The sequence below is a fragment of the Bos indicus x Bos taurus genome, chromosome 13 (assembly GCF_003369695.1).
Source record: "Bos indicus x Bos taurus breed Angus x Brahman F1 hybrid chromosome 13, Bos_hybrid_MaternalHap_v2.0, whole genome shotgun sequence".
NCBI classification, from domain to species: Eukaryota; Metazoa; Chordata; class Mammalia; order Artiodactyla; family Bovidae; genus Bos; species Bos indicus x Bos taurus.
The window spans coordinates 43,193,855-43,210,977 of record NC_040088.1 but is presented as its reverse complement, the minus strand read 5'-3'; the positions used below and the strand labels follow the sequence as shown (position 1 = coordinate 43,210,977).

At 46.5% G+C, this 17,123-nt stretch overlaps 1 protein-coding gene across 1 annotated transcript in view; it reads right to left on the bottom strand.

The window, feature by feature from the left end:
- Positions 1–17,123, bottom strand: part of RALGAPA2 (Ral GTPase activating protein catalytic alpha subunit 2) — a 269,547-nt gene that overhangs the window by 238,699 nt on the left and 13,725 nt on the right. The window contains exons 2-3 of the mRNA XM_027559590.1: positions 4,366–4,476; positions 1,874–1,926 (exon numbers count right to left, since the gene is read on the bottom strand). Of these exons, the coding sequence (XP_027415391.1) occupies positions 1,874–1,926; positions 4,366–4,476 (164 nt within the window). The remainder of the gene's footprint in view (positions 1–1,873; positions 1,927–4,365; positions 4,477–17,123) is intronic.

Genomic DNA, 17,123 nt, shown 5'->3' with positions numbered 1-17,123 from the left:
GTATACTCAGCAAATCGATGAGATGTGCTGAAAACCGCAAGGCCTGTAATGGGCAACGGTCCACAGAAAGGGCCAAATTCTTCACCACGACAATGCCCAACGCTTCAGAAGTTGAACGAATTGGGCTACAAAGTTTTGCCATATTCACCTGACTTCTCACCAACCAACCACCACTTCTTCAAGCATCTCAACAATTTTTTGCGGGGACAACACTTCCATAACCAGCAGGATGCAGAAAATGCTTCCCAAGAGCGTGTTGAATCCTGAAGCACAGATTTTTATGCTACAAGAATAAACAAACTTATCGCTTGTTGGCAAAAATGTGTTGACTGTAATGGTTCCTATTTTGATTAATAAGGATGTGTTTGAACCTAGTTATAATGATTTAAAACTCTGGGTTCAAAACCGCAATTATTTTTGCACCAACCTTAACACTACAACTACTTCCCCTAATAATAAGCAACAGTTTGGAGATAATGAAGATTAATCCAAAGCAGATAAAACTTAAGGGATTATGAACCTTAAAGGAAGGACTGGGCCATAAGTTTTAAAACTGGGGATAGGACCAAATTTTTTGAATTCTTAGAAAAATAAGCAATTAACCAAATCAGAATTTTTTTACAAAAAATCTGAATAATCATAAAGTAATCTGCAAGGAGATCAAACCAGAGCGGGGATGCGGTCAGGGAGGAGGTACACTGCAGTTTCTGGACCTTAAACTTAGTGGCAGGGTGGGGGTGCGGGGGCAGGTGGCGATGGTGGGTGTGGCAAGCCTGTGAGCTTTATCCTCATGCTTTACCTATGTGTGGTGGGTTCTTTAGCAAATGCATTAACCTTCTACATAAATAATATAAACTAACAGAAGAGTTCAACCGGCAATGGTCAGTAGAAACCTGTTTAAATGACAGACATAATTAAAGCTCCTGTTAAAAACAGCTCCTCTGCGCCAGCTTCATTCACAGCAGGGTAACCACAAGAAACACAGAGAAACACCACAAAACATGCCCTGAATCAATGTCTGGGACTCTGAGGAAGGAGCATGGCCCTCAGAAGAGATGGGTGACCAGTGACGGATTGCCAGCCGCAAACCCGTACCAGGCTGGAGGTTTCTGCATCTGTTTTATTTCACGAACCCAGACAGCCTTCCCCCCCAGCCACCCCTTCAGCCAGCTCTGCAGCAAACACATATACGACTTTCCTCAACAGTCACGAAGCTGGTCTCCCACCAAGCTCAGCACATGTCTTTTCAAAGCATGAATCATTTCTAGACAACCAACAATTAACGTTCAGAACCTATAATCTGGTTCCAGTGTAGTTCTCAAGGCATCAGTAATCTGATCACTTGTCTAATACATCTAGACAAGAAAGACTTTACTCTTAATAGATCAAAAGCCACAGCCATTGTTCCACCTTTGGAGAGAACATATGATCAACACTCGTGAACACAGAGACACATAGGTGGCAACCTCAAAAGCAGTCAGGGAAATATATGTGAAAAACTGCGAGTTTTTACATGTCAATTCATATATATTAAAAAGAAAAAAATTATCTGCAGAGTTGGTTGGGGAAATTTACAGAAGACTTACGTGGAAGTTTACATATAGATTTATACGACCTTTTTGAAGAGCAATTTGGCAATATCGATGTTTAAAATGTACAAACATTTCCATCTAATAACTTCCCATCTAGATCCCCACAGAGGAAAAATTCTCCCACAAGGGAAAAAAAAAATCACAAGAACATTCTTAGTACCTTGTTTGTAAAAGGATACACATGCCCATCATTTTTACTTGTCTTCAAGTAACATTAAAGATCTAAAATACCTTGTTTTTGACGAGAATCTTAAAAGCTAAATGGATTAATAAAAACTTACTTCAAAAAGAAAGAGAATGGAGTCCAGCTCCTCCCTTTGTGACTTATTATTCCCTGGAATAGATAAAAAAAAGAATTCATTATTATGACAATGTGCCAATTTTAAGATATTAAAAATTAGGTTAAAATTACATTGCTGACCCTGGATCTGAACCCCCACAGCTCTGTGAAGCGGCTGTCACTCATTCACTCAACAAACTCCGAGGATGGCCTCCATGTCAGGGATTCTTCTGGGATCTGAGGGCCCATGAGTTCACAGGTGTAAACCCCTGCCCTGGGGAGGCTTACATGCCGGCAGGAGAAGGCTCTCCAGAAATGAGTGAGGAAACCAAGAAGTAGATGGGAATGCCCCAAAGGGCAGTTTGGGGTTGACTAGGGAAGTTGGGGATACCCTGCTGATAAGGGGATACCTGAGCAAAGACCTCAAAGAGGTGAGGGAGCAGCCACAGGGAGACCCAGGGTATGGAAATGGGGGGGTGGCTATGTTTCAGGTGGAGGGACTGGACAGTGCAGGGTCCCCGTTGGGGAGCAGGTCTGCATGGGGAGGATACAACGAGGAGGTCCTTGTGTCTGGAGCGAGGGGAAGAGTCATGGGGATGAGGCGGGTGGGCAGGCAGGGCGTGAGGCCACTGGAGGGTCTGCAGCGTGGAGCTCATGACCGACAGACACAGAGGGTACCAAAGCAACCCTCCAGCTGGTCTTTCCCAGAGACTTTGGCGGGGGTGGGGTGGGGTGGGGTGGGGTGGGGTCGCATGGACGGTGTGGCAGGGAGGCCAGTTCTGAGGTGGCTGTGGTAACCCAGGTGAGGACAACGGGAGGAGGCCAGGAGGAGAGGTCAGGAGGAGAAGCCGGGGGGAGAGGCTGGCGATTCTGGATACGTTTTGAAGGCAGAACCAACAACGCAGGTTTGGCTGAATAACTGGAGGGCTGAAGGGATCACAAGATGATTTTGTTATTCCTAGCAAGCATTTTCCTTTCTTCTTTTGTTTTGGTAACTTCCTCCCCTGGGCTCCAGTCAACACACAGACTGTACTAAAAGCAAGAAACTGTAAAGCCTCTCCCTCTTTTCATCGGTCCTTCGTCGTGACTCTGCAGGAGATACAAGGCAACAGAGTGGCCGAGTCTTCTCCCCATCAAGAAGGGTCTATTTCTCTCCAGCCCCAGAATCTGAGAGGTCACGTGACCTGCTCCAACCATGGTGACGATAGCAGACGTGAGGTGAGCTCAAAACGCCGTACTCGCCAGCAGGTCATGGAGCCCTGAGGCCACAAGTGCAGGAGCCCAAGGAACCCTGCCAGCTGGGCAAGAGGGCCCACGTGAAGGACGATTAAGGCGCCCTGGGCAGCAGCTTCACAATCAGGACATGTGTGAATGAGGCTACTCGCCACTAGCCAGTCAGAGGCAGGAGCCAACCCAAACCAGAGGAACTGCCCAACAGATTCAGAAAAATCACAAATTAAATGACTAGTGGTTATTTGACGGCACTCAGTGTTGGGATGGTTTGTTGTGCAATTTGTTACGCAGCACAAACTGACTGATAGTCTTGAACCACCAAATTTTCCTAAAGGATAGAGGGAAGAAAAGGAGAACAGGGATGGAGGAAGGGCCTATTAAAAAATGAGGTTTGTAGATTGTAATGTTGTTTTCTTAGATACCAGGTTTTAATTTTTTTTCTTTGCTATTTTAATTGAATATATTATCACACTACTATGAAGTGGAACAGAGCTAGGAGGCAAGATAAAAATCACATCATTCCATATTTGAGATATCTACCAATTTGGCAGAAAAAAATTTAAGTTCAAGATGTGTACCAATTTATAAATCACGAGGGGGAAAAGCTAAGAAATTCATTTAAAAAGAATAGGTGCTGGCATTCTGGGCCCAGGTCCACGTGTGCCCTGACGTAACAGAGGCTGGAGCAGTATCCCCTGAAGGGCCTAAGTGGCAGCTGTGTGGCCTCCATGCTCCTCTCTATGGCCTCTTCTTTCCATGTGACCCTGTCTCAGCCCACCGCAACGCCCCCCACCAACCTCTGGAATGGAACTCACACTTTCTGTGGTTTTCCTTCTATTTTTATAGATATATATTTGTGTGTATGTGCAGAGTCTTAGTTGCAGCATGTGTGTTCTGGTTCCCTGCTGCTGCTGCTAAGTCGCTTCCCGAGCAGGGATCAAATCCAGGCCCCCAGCATTGGGAGTGCAGAGTCTTAGCCACTGGGGCAACCAGGGGAAGTCCCCTTCCGTGGATCTCTTGTCTTTCTATTTTCCCCTTGGCGTTTGTTGTTCAGTTAACGTCTGTACGAGAGAAAGTTCAAGGGAAAGACGCAACCGCTGTGAGTTCACAGCTCTGCTAAGTGTTTGGAAAGAGAGGAAGCTTAAAGGCATGTAACTTGTAGCACGTGACACACACAACCTCCAAGAACTTCCTGTATTTTTATTAAAAAAAAAAACAGAACTTTGTATATCAAAAAAAAAAATTTGTAGAAATTCTTACCTTTTAATTTCAAACTATTTTCCAGTGTTATAAAATTTTCATAGAAGATGAAATATATCTGAGAATAGTTGGTCTCAAAAAACTGCTTAAGATCACTGGCATCCACATTGTCTGAAAAGAAAAAGTTCCCATTTACAACCATAAACTTACATGATCATCAGCATTCATGAACAATCTTTTCAGAAACAAAGGAATGCAAAAACCAGTCATGTCTCCTTATAAGACAAAACAACGCAGTAAAGTACATTTCCGTCCACTTCTTTCTCCACTTAAGGGGAGCTCTGAGGTGACCTGGGGCATGTCCCCTCCCCAACCCCCAGACCTCAAGGTCACAGCCAAGGTCACAACTGCTATACAGCAGCTGGAAGGCCAGGGTTAGTGAGGGTCCTGGGAGGGACAAGATGATTTCCAGTTGGGGTGGGGAAGTAAAAGGTGAGATGGTTTAGACCCAGACCAGGAGGCTTCCAGGTGGCACTAGAGGTAAAGAACCCACCCGCCAATGCAGGAGACATTAAGAGACTCAGGTCAATCCTTGGGTCAGGAAGATCCCCTAGAGTAGGAAATGGCAACCCACCCCAGCATTCTTGCCTGGAGAATCCCATGGGCAGAGGAGCCTGGCAGGCTACACAGTCCATGGGGTCGCAGAGTCAGACACAACCGAGTGACTTAGCACACATAAAGAAGGATGAGTCTAACTCTGCCAGGAGTGCCCCACGGCCCAGTCTCTCCTCCCTCCCTCCAGCTACCACATCAGGCCCTCCCAACCTGCCCATATCCACCCAGGCCACTGGTCACCGCATCCCTCCATTTCTACTTGACCCATCCGGCCCCCGCATGGACACAGTAGGTCCTGTGTTCCTAGCATCATTCCAGCTGTGTGTCTCCCATGTGTTTAGTGTTGATAAACCAGGGCTGCAGGTAGATTGACTTAACGTGCAGAGAATTCAGCCCAGGAATATGTTGCCCCCACCCCACCCTGGCCCCTGCAGGGGCCAAGCCAACAATACAGCCAGCATCCCTTTCGGCTCAGGTCAGAAAAGTCACCCACTGTCAACACACCTCTGCACAGGTTCCTCAGGAAACAAGGTTGTTTGTGCCCTTCCAGCAGTGTCCTGACAAGGTGTCAGCTCTTTGGGCATTCTTATAATTCGACAAGATTACTCAAGGGGGAAAAAAAAAAAAACATGTTGCTATTCAATCTATAACAGAGTCCTATCAGCTTTGGGGTCCTAAGTCTATGAATATGTGAGAACATATACCCACTGCCATGTCTGCATTCTATAAAGTTAACATTCACACCGATGAATCTAAAGAGCTGTTTTCCTCTGGTAACTACATAGCCCCTTTCATGGAAAAATCTGCACTGGTTCTTTGAAACAATGTCCCTAAGATGTTGGAAAGATCATAGGAACGGCCAAGTTCACATTCCCTTTCTTGTCTGAAAATCACAGGGAGCACAGAGCAGTGCAAGTTCCCGATAACTCACAAGTTTACCTGCGTGCTAGCAGGTAACGACACCAGGATCCTTAATCCACACAAGCACTACCGTTCTCATGAGTGACACAGCCTTGCTGTGGAGTTCTCCAGTGCCTTCCTCGAGTGTGCCAGTTCCAAGGGCTTTGTTAAACATTTACTCCAACAACAACTGCTCAGAGGGCCTCTGAAACCTCCCCAGCCCCCAGGCCAGGTCAGGGCCTCCGCTCTGCAGCCCACCATCCTCTTCCTCCTGGTCACAGACTGTGTCACACTGCGCTCGATTTCCTGGTGCAACCCCGGGCTCAATTCTGATGGAATGATCTCCTCCATTAGAGACACTGCCCACCTCACAGACCCCTAGGTGGTCTCAGCACCATTATGTGCCCTGCAGGGAGCACAAATATTTAGCTCAATATTTTCTTGAATGCACTAAATGAGACAAACAGCCTCTAATACACAATCGCGGGGCAGTGACCACAACGTGTAAGCCATCAAATCTCATGCGGACACGAAAGAGGCAGCCTGACCCTTGGGTTATCAGGAATGAAACGTCACCCCTCTGCGGAGGGGGTCCCTCCTGCTCTGCAGTCTCAGATCTCATGGTCCGCTGCCGGCTCCAGGGAGAGTCCGGAGGCTTCTCCCCTCACCTTCTGCTCTTCCCGCAGCTGCTCGAGCTGAACCCCAATCCCCATCCTGAGTCCTCCCAGCTGCTTCCCAGCCCGCCTCTAGGGTGTTGGGTCCTCCACCACCCTGCCAGGCATTGAGCCCCTATCCCCACCCAGGGGTCCCTGCCTCCCTGCTTCCTCTCCGTGGTCCCCTCTCCATGCTGCAGTCAATAGGATAACAGAATAAACCAAATCAGTAGCACTGAAAATAAAACCCAACCCTTTACCACTACTCCACAGCCTTTCCTCTGCTCAAGGGCAAGTCCACCCGACGCCACACTCTCCATGCTGCCCTGCACTCTGGCCGCCACAGCTTCTTTCCATCTCCCGAGCTTCCCACACGTGTTCCCCACCCCCAATCTTCATCCAGCTCATTCCTTCCTATCCTTCAGCGCTAAGGCCGTGCTCAACCTCTGCAGGGAAACCTCAGGGGTCCCTGTGGGCCACAGGTCACCTGCCTTCTCCAGCATGGAGTCTGGTGGGCAGCCAGCCATGAGTGGACTGAAGCTGCAAGACGCACAGAGAGGTTGTGGGCCACCAAGAGTCCATCTTCCCTGGGTTCCCCTGGTCCCTCAGAAACACGCCAGGGTCACCGACCTGAGCACAGCGGCTCCTTGTCAAAGCTGAGGGCCTCACACAGACAGGAACACCCTCCAGAAGCCAGAGCCCAGCCACCTCCTCCCCACCACTCCCTGCCTGTTCTGTTGATGAGGGGCGGCCAGATGGAGCTTGACGTCCTCACAAGACACTGTGATGCCCTCAAGGTCACTCCACACACAGCGAAACCAAGAGCATAACATCAGTAACTACGCGCTTTTTTTACCCCGGTGAGGACTCCTTGGAGGTCTGGGAGTCCCCCTCACATGATCCCTCGCCATGGTACACCTCATCAGTCAAGACTGATTCATTCCTTTCTACCCTTATTCCACTCCACTAGAATGGAAGCCTCAGACAGGCAGGAATGCCATCCGCCTGGGATTTGGTTACCACTGTATTCCCAGACCCAGGAACAGAGCGGGGTGCCCGACAGGCACTCAACACATATTTGTCAAATGAACAAAAAAATTAATGCCACATTTTTTTTTAATCTCTAGTCTTCAAAATTCAGAACGATTCCCTTAGCTGTCTTATTCTTTTTATAAAACACAAGACTCATGAGATGACTATTTAGAAAGCACAGATCTTGGAGAAGGTGGCCTCAGGTATGGGGAGTTAGTGCCCGGTGGCAGGGCACACAGATAAGATCACAGAGCTGCCTTTTTTTTTTTAAATAATTTTTAAAATTTATTTGGCTGCACCAGGTCTTAGTTGGGGCACACAGGACCCTCAGTTGTGGCATGTGGGATCCAGTTCCCTGACCAGGGAGTGAATCCGGGTCCCCTGCACTGGGAGAGCAGACTCTTAGCCACTGGACCACCAGGACAGTCTGCTTTTTAACTTCAAGATGTATAGATATTATAATAAGAGGACTGTTCAGGGGAAAAAAAATGACCATAGACTTCCTTTAGAAAGATGCTCTTCACCTGCTTGTTCACACACGACTGGGCCCCTCCCCCTGCAAACTAGGCCTGTGTCAAGTGCTAGAAAATTTGAACAGAATAAGGGGCAGGGGCCCCCCAGAGCCAGGGACACAATCAAGTAGCAGAAATGACACCGGGATCAAAGTCCAGGCCGGGCCTCAAAGCAGGGAGTGAAGGCCAACTGGGAAGGTTGGAACTACTAATAATACTGTATATTCACTCTTTAAAATACACTTTCATGGATTTACTATATTTGACCCTAACCACAACCCTGTACTTGCTCCTTGGAAGAAAAGCTACAACAAACCTAGTCAGCGTAATAAAAATCAAAGACATCACTTTGCCAACAAAAGTCCATATAATCAAAGCTATGGCTTTTCTAGTAGTCATATATGGATGTAAGAGTTGGATCATAAAGAAGGCTGAGCACCGAAGAATTGATGCTTTTGAACTGCAGGTGCTGGAGAAGACTCTTGAGAGTCCCCTGGACAGCAAGGAGATCAAACCAGCCAATCCTAAAGGAAATCAACCCTGAATATTCATTGGAAGGACTGATCCTGAAGCTGAAGCTCCAATACTCTGGCCACCTGATACAAAGAGTTGACTCACTGGAAAAAAGCCCTGATGCTGAGAAAGATTGAGGGCAGGAGGAAAAGAGGGAGACACAGGATGAGATGGTAGGATGGCATCATCAACTCAAGGGACACGAGTTTGAGCAAACCCTAGGAGATGGTAAAGGATAGGGAAGCCTGGCATGCTGCAGTCCATGGGGTCACAAAGGGTGGGACACAACTTAGTGACTGAACAACAACAACCCCATGAGGGAGATGAGGGAGGCGTGGTCAAGTAAAAAAAAAAAAAAGAAAACCTTCAGATTCTGGATCACCCGTAACCTGCCCAAGGTACCAGGCCAGTCAGAAATGTGGGGAAGACTCCCCTCTGGGGCTCCAGACGGAACGTGAGCTGCACAAAGGCCTTGGAGACACGTGGGAATAAGTCAAACCCAGAAATCGGATCAGGAACATAGAGAAATGTCATCTCCTTGGGGAAGGGATAGACAGGAGAGCAGATGGAGAGAAGCAGGAGGGAGAGAAGACCCTAAGACATGGGGGGAGAGCGTGGCCCTGAGAATGGGCACTGCTTGGCTCCCCGGGAGGGACCTCAGCAACCTCCCCACCGCCTTGTGGAGCCAGTAAGGAAGCGGGAAAGAGGAGAAGTCCCGGTATGTCTGACACGAACGCTAGCATGTGGCCTTGTTGGCCTCACAAAGCCCAGGCAAGTGCATTCACACTGACCACAGAGGAGCAACCAGCGGACAGCTTCACAGAGCTGGGGGTCATTCCAGGATTCGTAAAGAAACCTCCTTTAATTTCTCATTCTCCTTGACCATCATCCAACAGCCAATTAACTGTGTCTATTATATTCCCATTATATCTGAAAAATAATCTAAATTCCCACACCAAAGCTACCCTCCCCTGTCCAGCTAAGCCTCCTGCTTACAATTATTTCCCCATATTTAGTTGGAAGACAGTAGCAAAGCTAGAGCGCAAAAACCTTTGGAGCAGGCAGGCCACCTGGTTTCAAGTACAAAAGCCACAGGACCTGGGCAAGTTACTTAAACACGCTGTTCCTCAAATTCCTCACCTGAGAAATGGGGGCCAACAATAGTTCCTGTGTGATAAAATGAACACAGGTAAGGTGCCTCTAAACGCAGAGTCAGCATTATTTAAATAAATGTTAGTTGTCTTACAATTGCCTAGCTCCAGGCAAAAGCCACCTAACTAGCCAAGAACAACCCAGCTTCACCTATGAAGTCATAAAACTCAATGACTCATGAAACTCAACCACTTAATGAGAACTTTGGTAAGGGACAGCACTTCATCCCAGTTCAGCAGCAGATGCTCCAAAGCCAGGGGGATTATCCCTCCACTTCCTCCTACATATGGTCCTTTTCAGTAGCAATCTTACTCCTTTTAGGATCTGATCACTATAACCCAGATCACTAAAACCAGCTTCAGCACACCCAGAAGCACCAAGGGAAGAGGGAACACTCTTCTCAGACTCAGGGGCCCTGGTGGACACTGTCAAAGAGGAAGTATGGGCTCAGAACAGCTCCTCCCAAGTAGGGAGTGACCCCCGATCCTCCAGCCCTCCCTCCCCCACCTGCCCCAGGGCTCAGAGCCACCCCAGAGCTGCCCACAAGGCAGCGTGTGGATGCAGACGGTGTCATTCACTCACATTCCCTAGATGCTGGCACCCAAATACGATGCTCAACATCTCACGCTGGTGAGAGGGAAGGGGACTGAGTGGATGTTGAAAAAAACTCAGGGTGGATGTGGCGACTTCATAAAACATAATTCAGGAACAATGAGAACAAGGAAAATTAAGTCAGACACGAGACAGGAAACACCGACCGGGATGAACATCATGAGTAATGTGCCCTTACATAAGGGCTAATGAGAGCCTACTGATTTCAACCTTTTCACAGCTGCCTAGGTGTCTGCCTTCTCTCCCTCTCTCCGTAAAAAATGCCACAAATTATTCCCACCCTCCATCCACACCTTTAGAAAACGCCCACCCACACTGATCTGGACTGAGCTCCCGACCTGCTGTGAACCACCAATCATCTCCTAGGAGCCTGATTCAGCAGTGGCTGCAGAGCCTCAGGTAGTGTCTGGTCCAGGGAAGTTGGGGTAAACATATACACATAGATAAAATGGATAACTAAGAAGGACCTACTGTACAGCATGGGGAACTCTACTCAATATTCTGTTAATGACCTACATGGGAAGAATCTAAAAAGAGTGGACATATATGTATAACTGATTCACTTTGCTGTACACCCAAAACTAACACATTGTAAATCAACTATACTCCAATTAATATTTAAACAAGAAATGAGAAAACTCATGGAGCAGAGCCACCTGCAGCCAGGGCAGAACCATGCAGCAATGCAGACAGGTAAGGGAATAAAACAGATGCTTGCTGCCGTAAGGTCTCTGTAAACCTGAGATTTGGGATGGGTTGTCTTACTTGTTATAGAAATGTTGATGGGGAAAGAAAAAGAAACTCACCACCAAGAAGCGTCACAGGCCATGGCGAGCCCATGAAGAGCTGCCTCCAAGGACAACACATCGTCTCCTTGTCCAGTAAGGAAAAGCAGAAAAAATGGGTCCAGATAGCAGGGGTTCCCCCATGATACAAACCATCTTCCACAGAAGTTTCAGCAACACTAGCCAGAATGTCGGGACAGTCTAGGCAGGCAGGGATGCCCTCTCCTGACACCAGCTGGGAGGGTTTAGAACCCCCTGAGTGTGCAGGACCACGCCAAGGGCAGGTAACCAACCTGGAACTCATCTGGGGAGGACGCAAAGTCTTCATAACAAAGCCTTTTCAAGACTCAAGAGGGAATCAGTTATAAGACAGCAGGCATGCTGACTGTGCTTCAGTGGTAACTCAACACTTTTCCCATCATCATTACCATCAAAGAGAAATTCACATCTGAAAATGCATCTATGTATATGCAGACCTAAAAAAATGTCCTTGGACTGATTATATGCAAATACAAAACCTTTGTATGCACAGAGACACTCAGGTGGAGGGCTCCAGTCCCAGGGGCTGCACAAGCCACCCTCCACCGCCCGCCCCCCATCCCCGCACACTCTCCGGAAGATTTTAGGGTCTGGCTCAGTCTTTGCCCCCACACTCAGCACTGATCTCCACACACACACAGGTGATGCCCCACTTGCATGTCTCCACGGAGGTTGTCCTCCACTCCCTCTGCCACCCAGGCATCCTTCCAACCTCCACTGCTTACCTCTCCTGCTCACTCCTTCTGGAAACCCAACTCCGACAACTCTTCAACCTTCCTGGGCCCTTGAAGCTAATGACCCTACCACCCTGATCAATAATCCCTCTGAAGTCTTCACTTCTTTGTTTATCTAATTTGGCTTCCACAGTCCATCTTTTTAAATTTTAATTGGAGTATAGTTGCTTTGCAATGTTGTGTTAGTTTCCACTGTACAGCAAAGTGTGTTGGCTCTATGTATGCAAATATCCCCCCCTTTTTTTTTTAAGATTTCCTCCCCATTTAGGTCATCACAGAACATCCACGGTCCATCTTTTTAATCACCCCCCCTCCCTGATCATACTCACTCAATAAAACCCCAGTCTCAGTTTCACCCTTAATTCAACCGAAAGTATTTATTTGTGCACAGCCATGTGACAGATACCAAATACTTTTTAAAGTGCTGAGTATATGTGAAAGACGGAGAAGGCAATGGCACTTCACTCTAGTACTCTTGCCTGGAAAATCCCATGGACGGAGGAGCCTGGTGGGCTGCAGTCCATGGGGTCGCTGAGGGTCGGACACGACTGAGCGACTTCACTTTCACTTTTCACTTTCATGCATTGGAGAAGGAAATGGCAACCCACTCCAGTGTTCTTGCCTGGAGAATTCCAGGGATGGCGGAGCCTGGTGGGCTGCCGTCTATGGGGTCGCACAGAGTGGGACACGACTGAAATGACTTAGCAGCAGCAGCAGCAGCATATGTGAAACAAGGCTTCCCAGGTGGCTCAGTGGTAAAGAATCCACCTGCCAAGGCAGGATACTCAGGTTTGATCCCTGGGTCGGGAGGGGCATGGCAACCCCCCTCCCTGGAGGAGGGGCATGGCAACCCACTCCAGTATTCTTGCCTAGAGACTCCTATGGACAGAGGCGCCTGGCGGGCTACAGTCCACGGGGTCGCAAAGAGTCGGACACAACTGAAGCAACTTAGCACACAGGCACATACGTGAAAGAATGTTTTGTACATGTATAACAAAACAAGTACTTTACACGCACCCACTCAAGCACCCCCCACAAGGGGCTCCACACCACTCACCCAGTTCTCAGATGTCTCAGGGCCAACAGCTGTTGTGCTAGTAACCCAGTGCCCAAGCACCACGAGCCAAGCCCAGCAGAAGGAAGAGCCTAGAACACTGACATAACATTGATACTTCTGGAAGCATGCAGGGACCTAAACTACATATTCCTATTTGCAGGAATTGAAACGAAAACTCAAACCCTCACTTTCGCTCTGCTGATGGTTTTGTTATTATTACACATTATTATAGCTATGTTGGGCTGTTTTAAATTTTTAAGAAATTTCCCCTGAAAACAGACATATATTCAAATTTGTATCATAATGGACTATTTCCATAGGTGTTCTCTGTAGAATTTAAACTGAAAGCGAGAGTGGCCTGGAGCAGGCACTCTGGTTTTCCCTCTGGGCCCAGTCAGGCCCATGGCAGACCCTTGTCTTCCTAACAGACCCATTTGTTCAGGGACCATCCACCCCACAAAACTGTGTGCTCTTGGGGCAGGGGTGGGTGACCCGATGCTGTGGAATCAATTACAGTGGGAACAGCCCCCCGCCCCCCACAACCATGAGTTTAGGCTCAAGACTGTGACCCTATGAGCACTGGGAAGAATTCTGGTGGAGATGCTGGGAAAGGGTCACAGTTCATAAAGGGGCACAAAGCGCAAGTGCTTCTCTGGACGTTCTGTCCGGGCGCGATGCCCGAGCTGCATTTTGCCACTCAGAGGACAGACCTGCCACATGGAGGAGGACACTAGGGAGGGCAGAGCAGGGAGGGGGAGCCTGTGGACGGTCACATCGCTAAGCTGCCGTGCCAGCTGGCTTGCGGTCACATGCTTTGGGACCAATTTTTAAAGGAGAAAAAAAATTCTTCTTTGTTTATGCTTACACTTGGGTTTTCTGTTACCTGTATCCAAAAACATCTTTGCAGATTCTGACAGTAGAAACAAATCCTAGTACAACTGAAAGGTTGCAAAAGCTATATTCACCCCACTTCATTTCCTAAGGTGTCTTATTTTCATTTCTTTATACCTATATGGTAAGATAGGTGAAGAAAGTAAAAGTCTAGAGGTCGAAAAGATGTTAAAACTCTGTTACTCTAGATTGATAGTCCCCATGTAAAGGTGATTCTGATAAAGATATACTCCATGTACCTAGAGCTAAAGTTTTTAAAAGTAGAGTTATTTTTAAACATTTCTGACACACCTCTCTCAAATGCAGGCTTCTAAAACTTTATTATTAACAGGTATCAAGTGCCAACACAATAAAAATATATACACCAATGAAATATAATGTTTAAATCTAATGTGTTTTATATACATTCACTTTTTATGAAGTATAGTTGATATACAATAAGTTACAGGTGTACAATATAGTGATTCACAATTTTTAAAGATTATACTTCATGTTTATTATAAAATATTGGTAACATTCCAATATTTATACCAATATTTTGGTATAAAATATTGGTATAATGTTGTACAATATATCCTTCTAGTTTAATTTATACATATTAGTTTATACATTTTCATATATCTCTTCTTTTGTAGGCAGCAAGTTTCATCTGATTTTTTTAAGGCAACGCATAACTGTTTCTACTTTTCTTTCTCTTTCTTTAAAATCAGAATATAGTTTCTTTACAATGTTGTGTTAACTTCTGCTGTACAGCAAAGTGTTATCAGCTATATGTACATATACAACCCCTCTTTCTCGCATTTCCTTCCCATTTAGGTCACCACAGAGTATTCAATAGAGTTCCCTGACTATATAGTAGGTTCTCATTAGTTATCTATTTTATACATAATAATGTACTACACTTTTCTTGATCTGAATTGGCCTATCAAGAAAATCAGAGATACCAAAGGAACATTTCATGCAAAGATGGGCTCGATAAAGGACAGAAATGGTACGGACCTAACAGAAGCAGAAGATATTAAGAAGAGATGGCAAGAATACACAGAAGAACTGTACAAAAAAGATCTTCACGACCCAGATAATCACGATGGTGTGATCACTCAGCTAGAGCCCGACATCCTGGAATGTGAAGTCAAGTGGGCCTTAGAAAGCATCACTACGAACAAAGCTAGTGGAGGTGATAGAATTCCAGTTGAGCTATTCCAAATCCTGAAAGATGATGCTGTGAAAGTGCTGCATTCAATATGCCAGCAAATTTGGAAAACTCAGCAGTGGCCACAGGACTGGAAAAGGTCAATTTTCATTCCAGTCCCAAAGAAAGGCAATGCCAAAGAATGCTCAAACTACCGCACAATTGCACTCATCTCACACGCTAGTAAAGTAATGCTCAAAATTCTCCAAGCCAGGCTTCAGCAATATGTGAACCGTGAACTTCCTGATGTTCAAGCTGGTTTTAGAAAAGGCAGAAGAACCAGAGATCAAATTGCCAACATCCGCTGCATCATCGAAAAAGCAAGAGAGTTCCAGAAAAACATCTATTTCTGCTTTATTGACTATGCCAAAGCCTTTGATTGTGTGGATCACAATAAACTGTGGAAAATTCTTCAAGAGATGGGAATACCAGACCACCCGATCTGCCTCTTGAGAAATCTGTATGCAGGTCAGGAAGCAACAGTTAGAACTGGACATGGAACAACAGACTGGTTCCAAATAGGAAAAGGAGTACTTCAAGGCTGTATATTGTCACCCTGTTTATTTAACTTATATGCAGAGTACATCATGAGAAATGCTAGACTGGAAGAGAAACAAGCTAGAATCAAGATTGCTGGGAGAAATATCAATAACCTCAGATATGCAGATGACACCACCCTTATGGCAGAAAGTGAAGAGGAACTAAAAAGCCTCTTGATGAAAGTGAAAGTGGAGAGTGAAAAAGTTGGCTTAAAGTTCAACATTTAGAAAATGAAGATCATGGTATCTGGTCCCATCACTTCATGGCAAATAGATGGGGAAACAGTGGAAACAGTGTCAGACTTTATTTTTCTGGGCTCCAAAATCACTACAGATGGTGACTGCAGCCATGAAATTAAAAGACACTTACTCCTTGGAAGGAAAGTTATGACCAACCTAGATAGCATATTCAAAAGCAGAGACATTACTTTGCCAACAAAGATCCGTCTAGTCAAGGCTATGGTTTTTCCTGTGGTCATATATGGATGTAAGAGTTGGACTGTGAAGAAGGCTGAGCGTCGAAGAATTGATGCTTTTGAACTGTGGTGTTGGAGAAGACTCCTGAGAGTCCCTTGGACTGCAAGGAGATCCAACCAGTCCATTCTGAAGGAGATCAGCCCTGGGATTTCTTTGGAAGGAATGATGCTAAAGCTGAAACTCCAGCACTTTGGCCACCTCATGAGAAGAGTTGACTCATTGGAAAAGACTCTGATGCTGGGAGGGATTGGGGGCAAGAGGAGAAGGGGACGACAGAGGATGAGATGGCTGGATGGCATCACTGACTCGATGAACGTGAGTCTGAGTGAACTCCGGGAGTTGGTGCTGGACAGGGAGGCCTGGCGTGCTGTGATTCATGGGGTCGCAAAGAGTCGGACACGACTGAGCAACTGATCTGATCTGATCTGATCTGATATTACAGTCAGATTCACTCAGGAGGGAAAGAGTTAGAGATAAAAATAAATAAAACAGGAGCTAAATGGCAACGGCTCCAGCTCTCTCACTTCTAACAACTAAGGAGCAGAAGAGAGGTGCTGAGGGCAGAGAGAGGCATCTTACTTATGTCAAACAATCATTATTAATAAGCATAATAACGGCTTACAAAAGGGATTTGTATATATTAACTCAAACCTCCAACAGCCCTAGGAAGTAGGCAGGGGAGGGTCAGCGGGGTCAGGTCCCCACCAGGACTGGAACCCAGGCAGCAGTCCGGCTCTCCCTCACTGCTTACCTGAGTGAGCCTAACATTAACAGAAAATGATGGAGGAAGTGCAGGGAAGTACATATGGAAACACCGTTTTTTTGAAGTACATAAGAGAGAGTTGGTAGAAAGCCTGGAAGTAAACCGTTACTAAACTCCAAAGAGAACCCAGAAGTTGGTATATTTAGGACACCAGAGCCAGCTTGCAAGGGGAATGACCTTCACTCCAAGACAGGTTAAAAGGGTGGCCTTTCTGTGAAATTAATTCAGCAGAGACTGAGACAGCCTTTCGCAAGGGATTCTCTTTACTTCCAGAAATTCGCCCCGCTGTCCCCTGCCCCATCATCAGCCAGGACACTGTCCGAACTGTCTCGTCCCTCATATGAGAAACCAA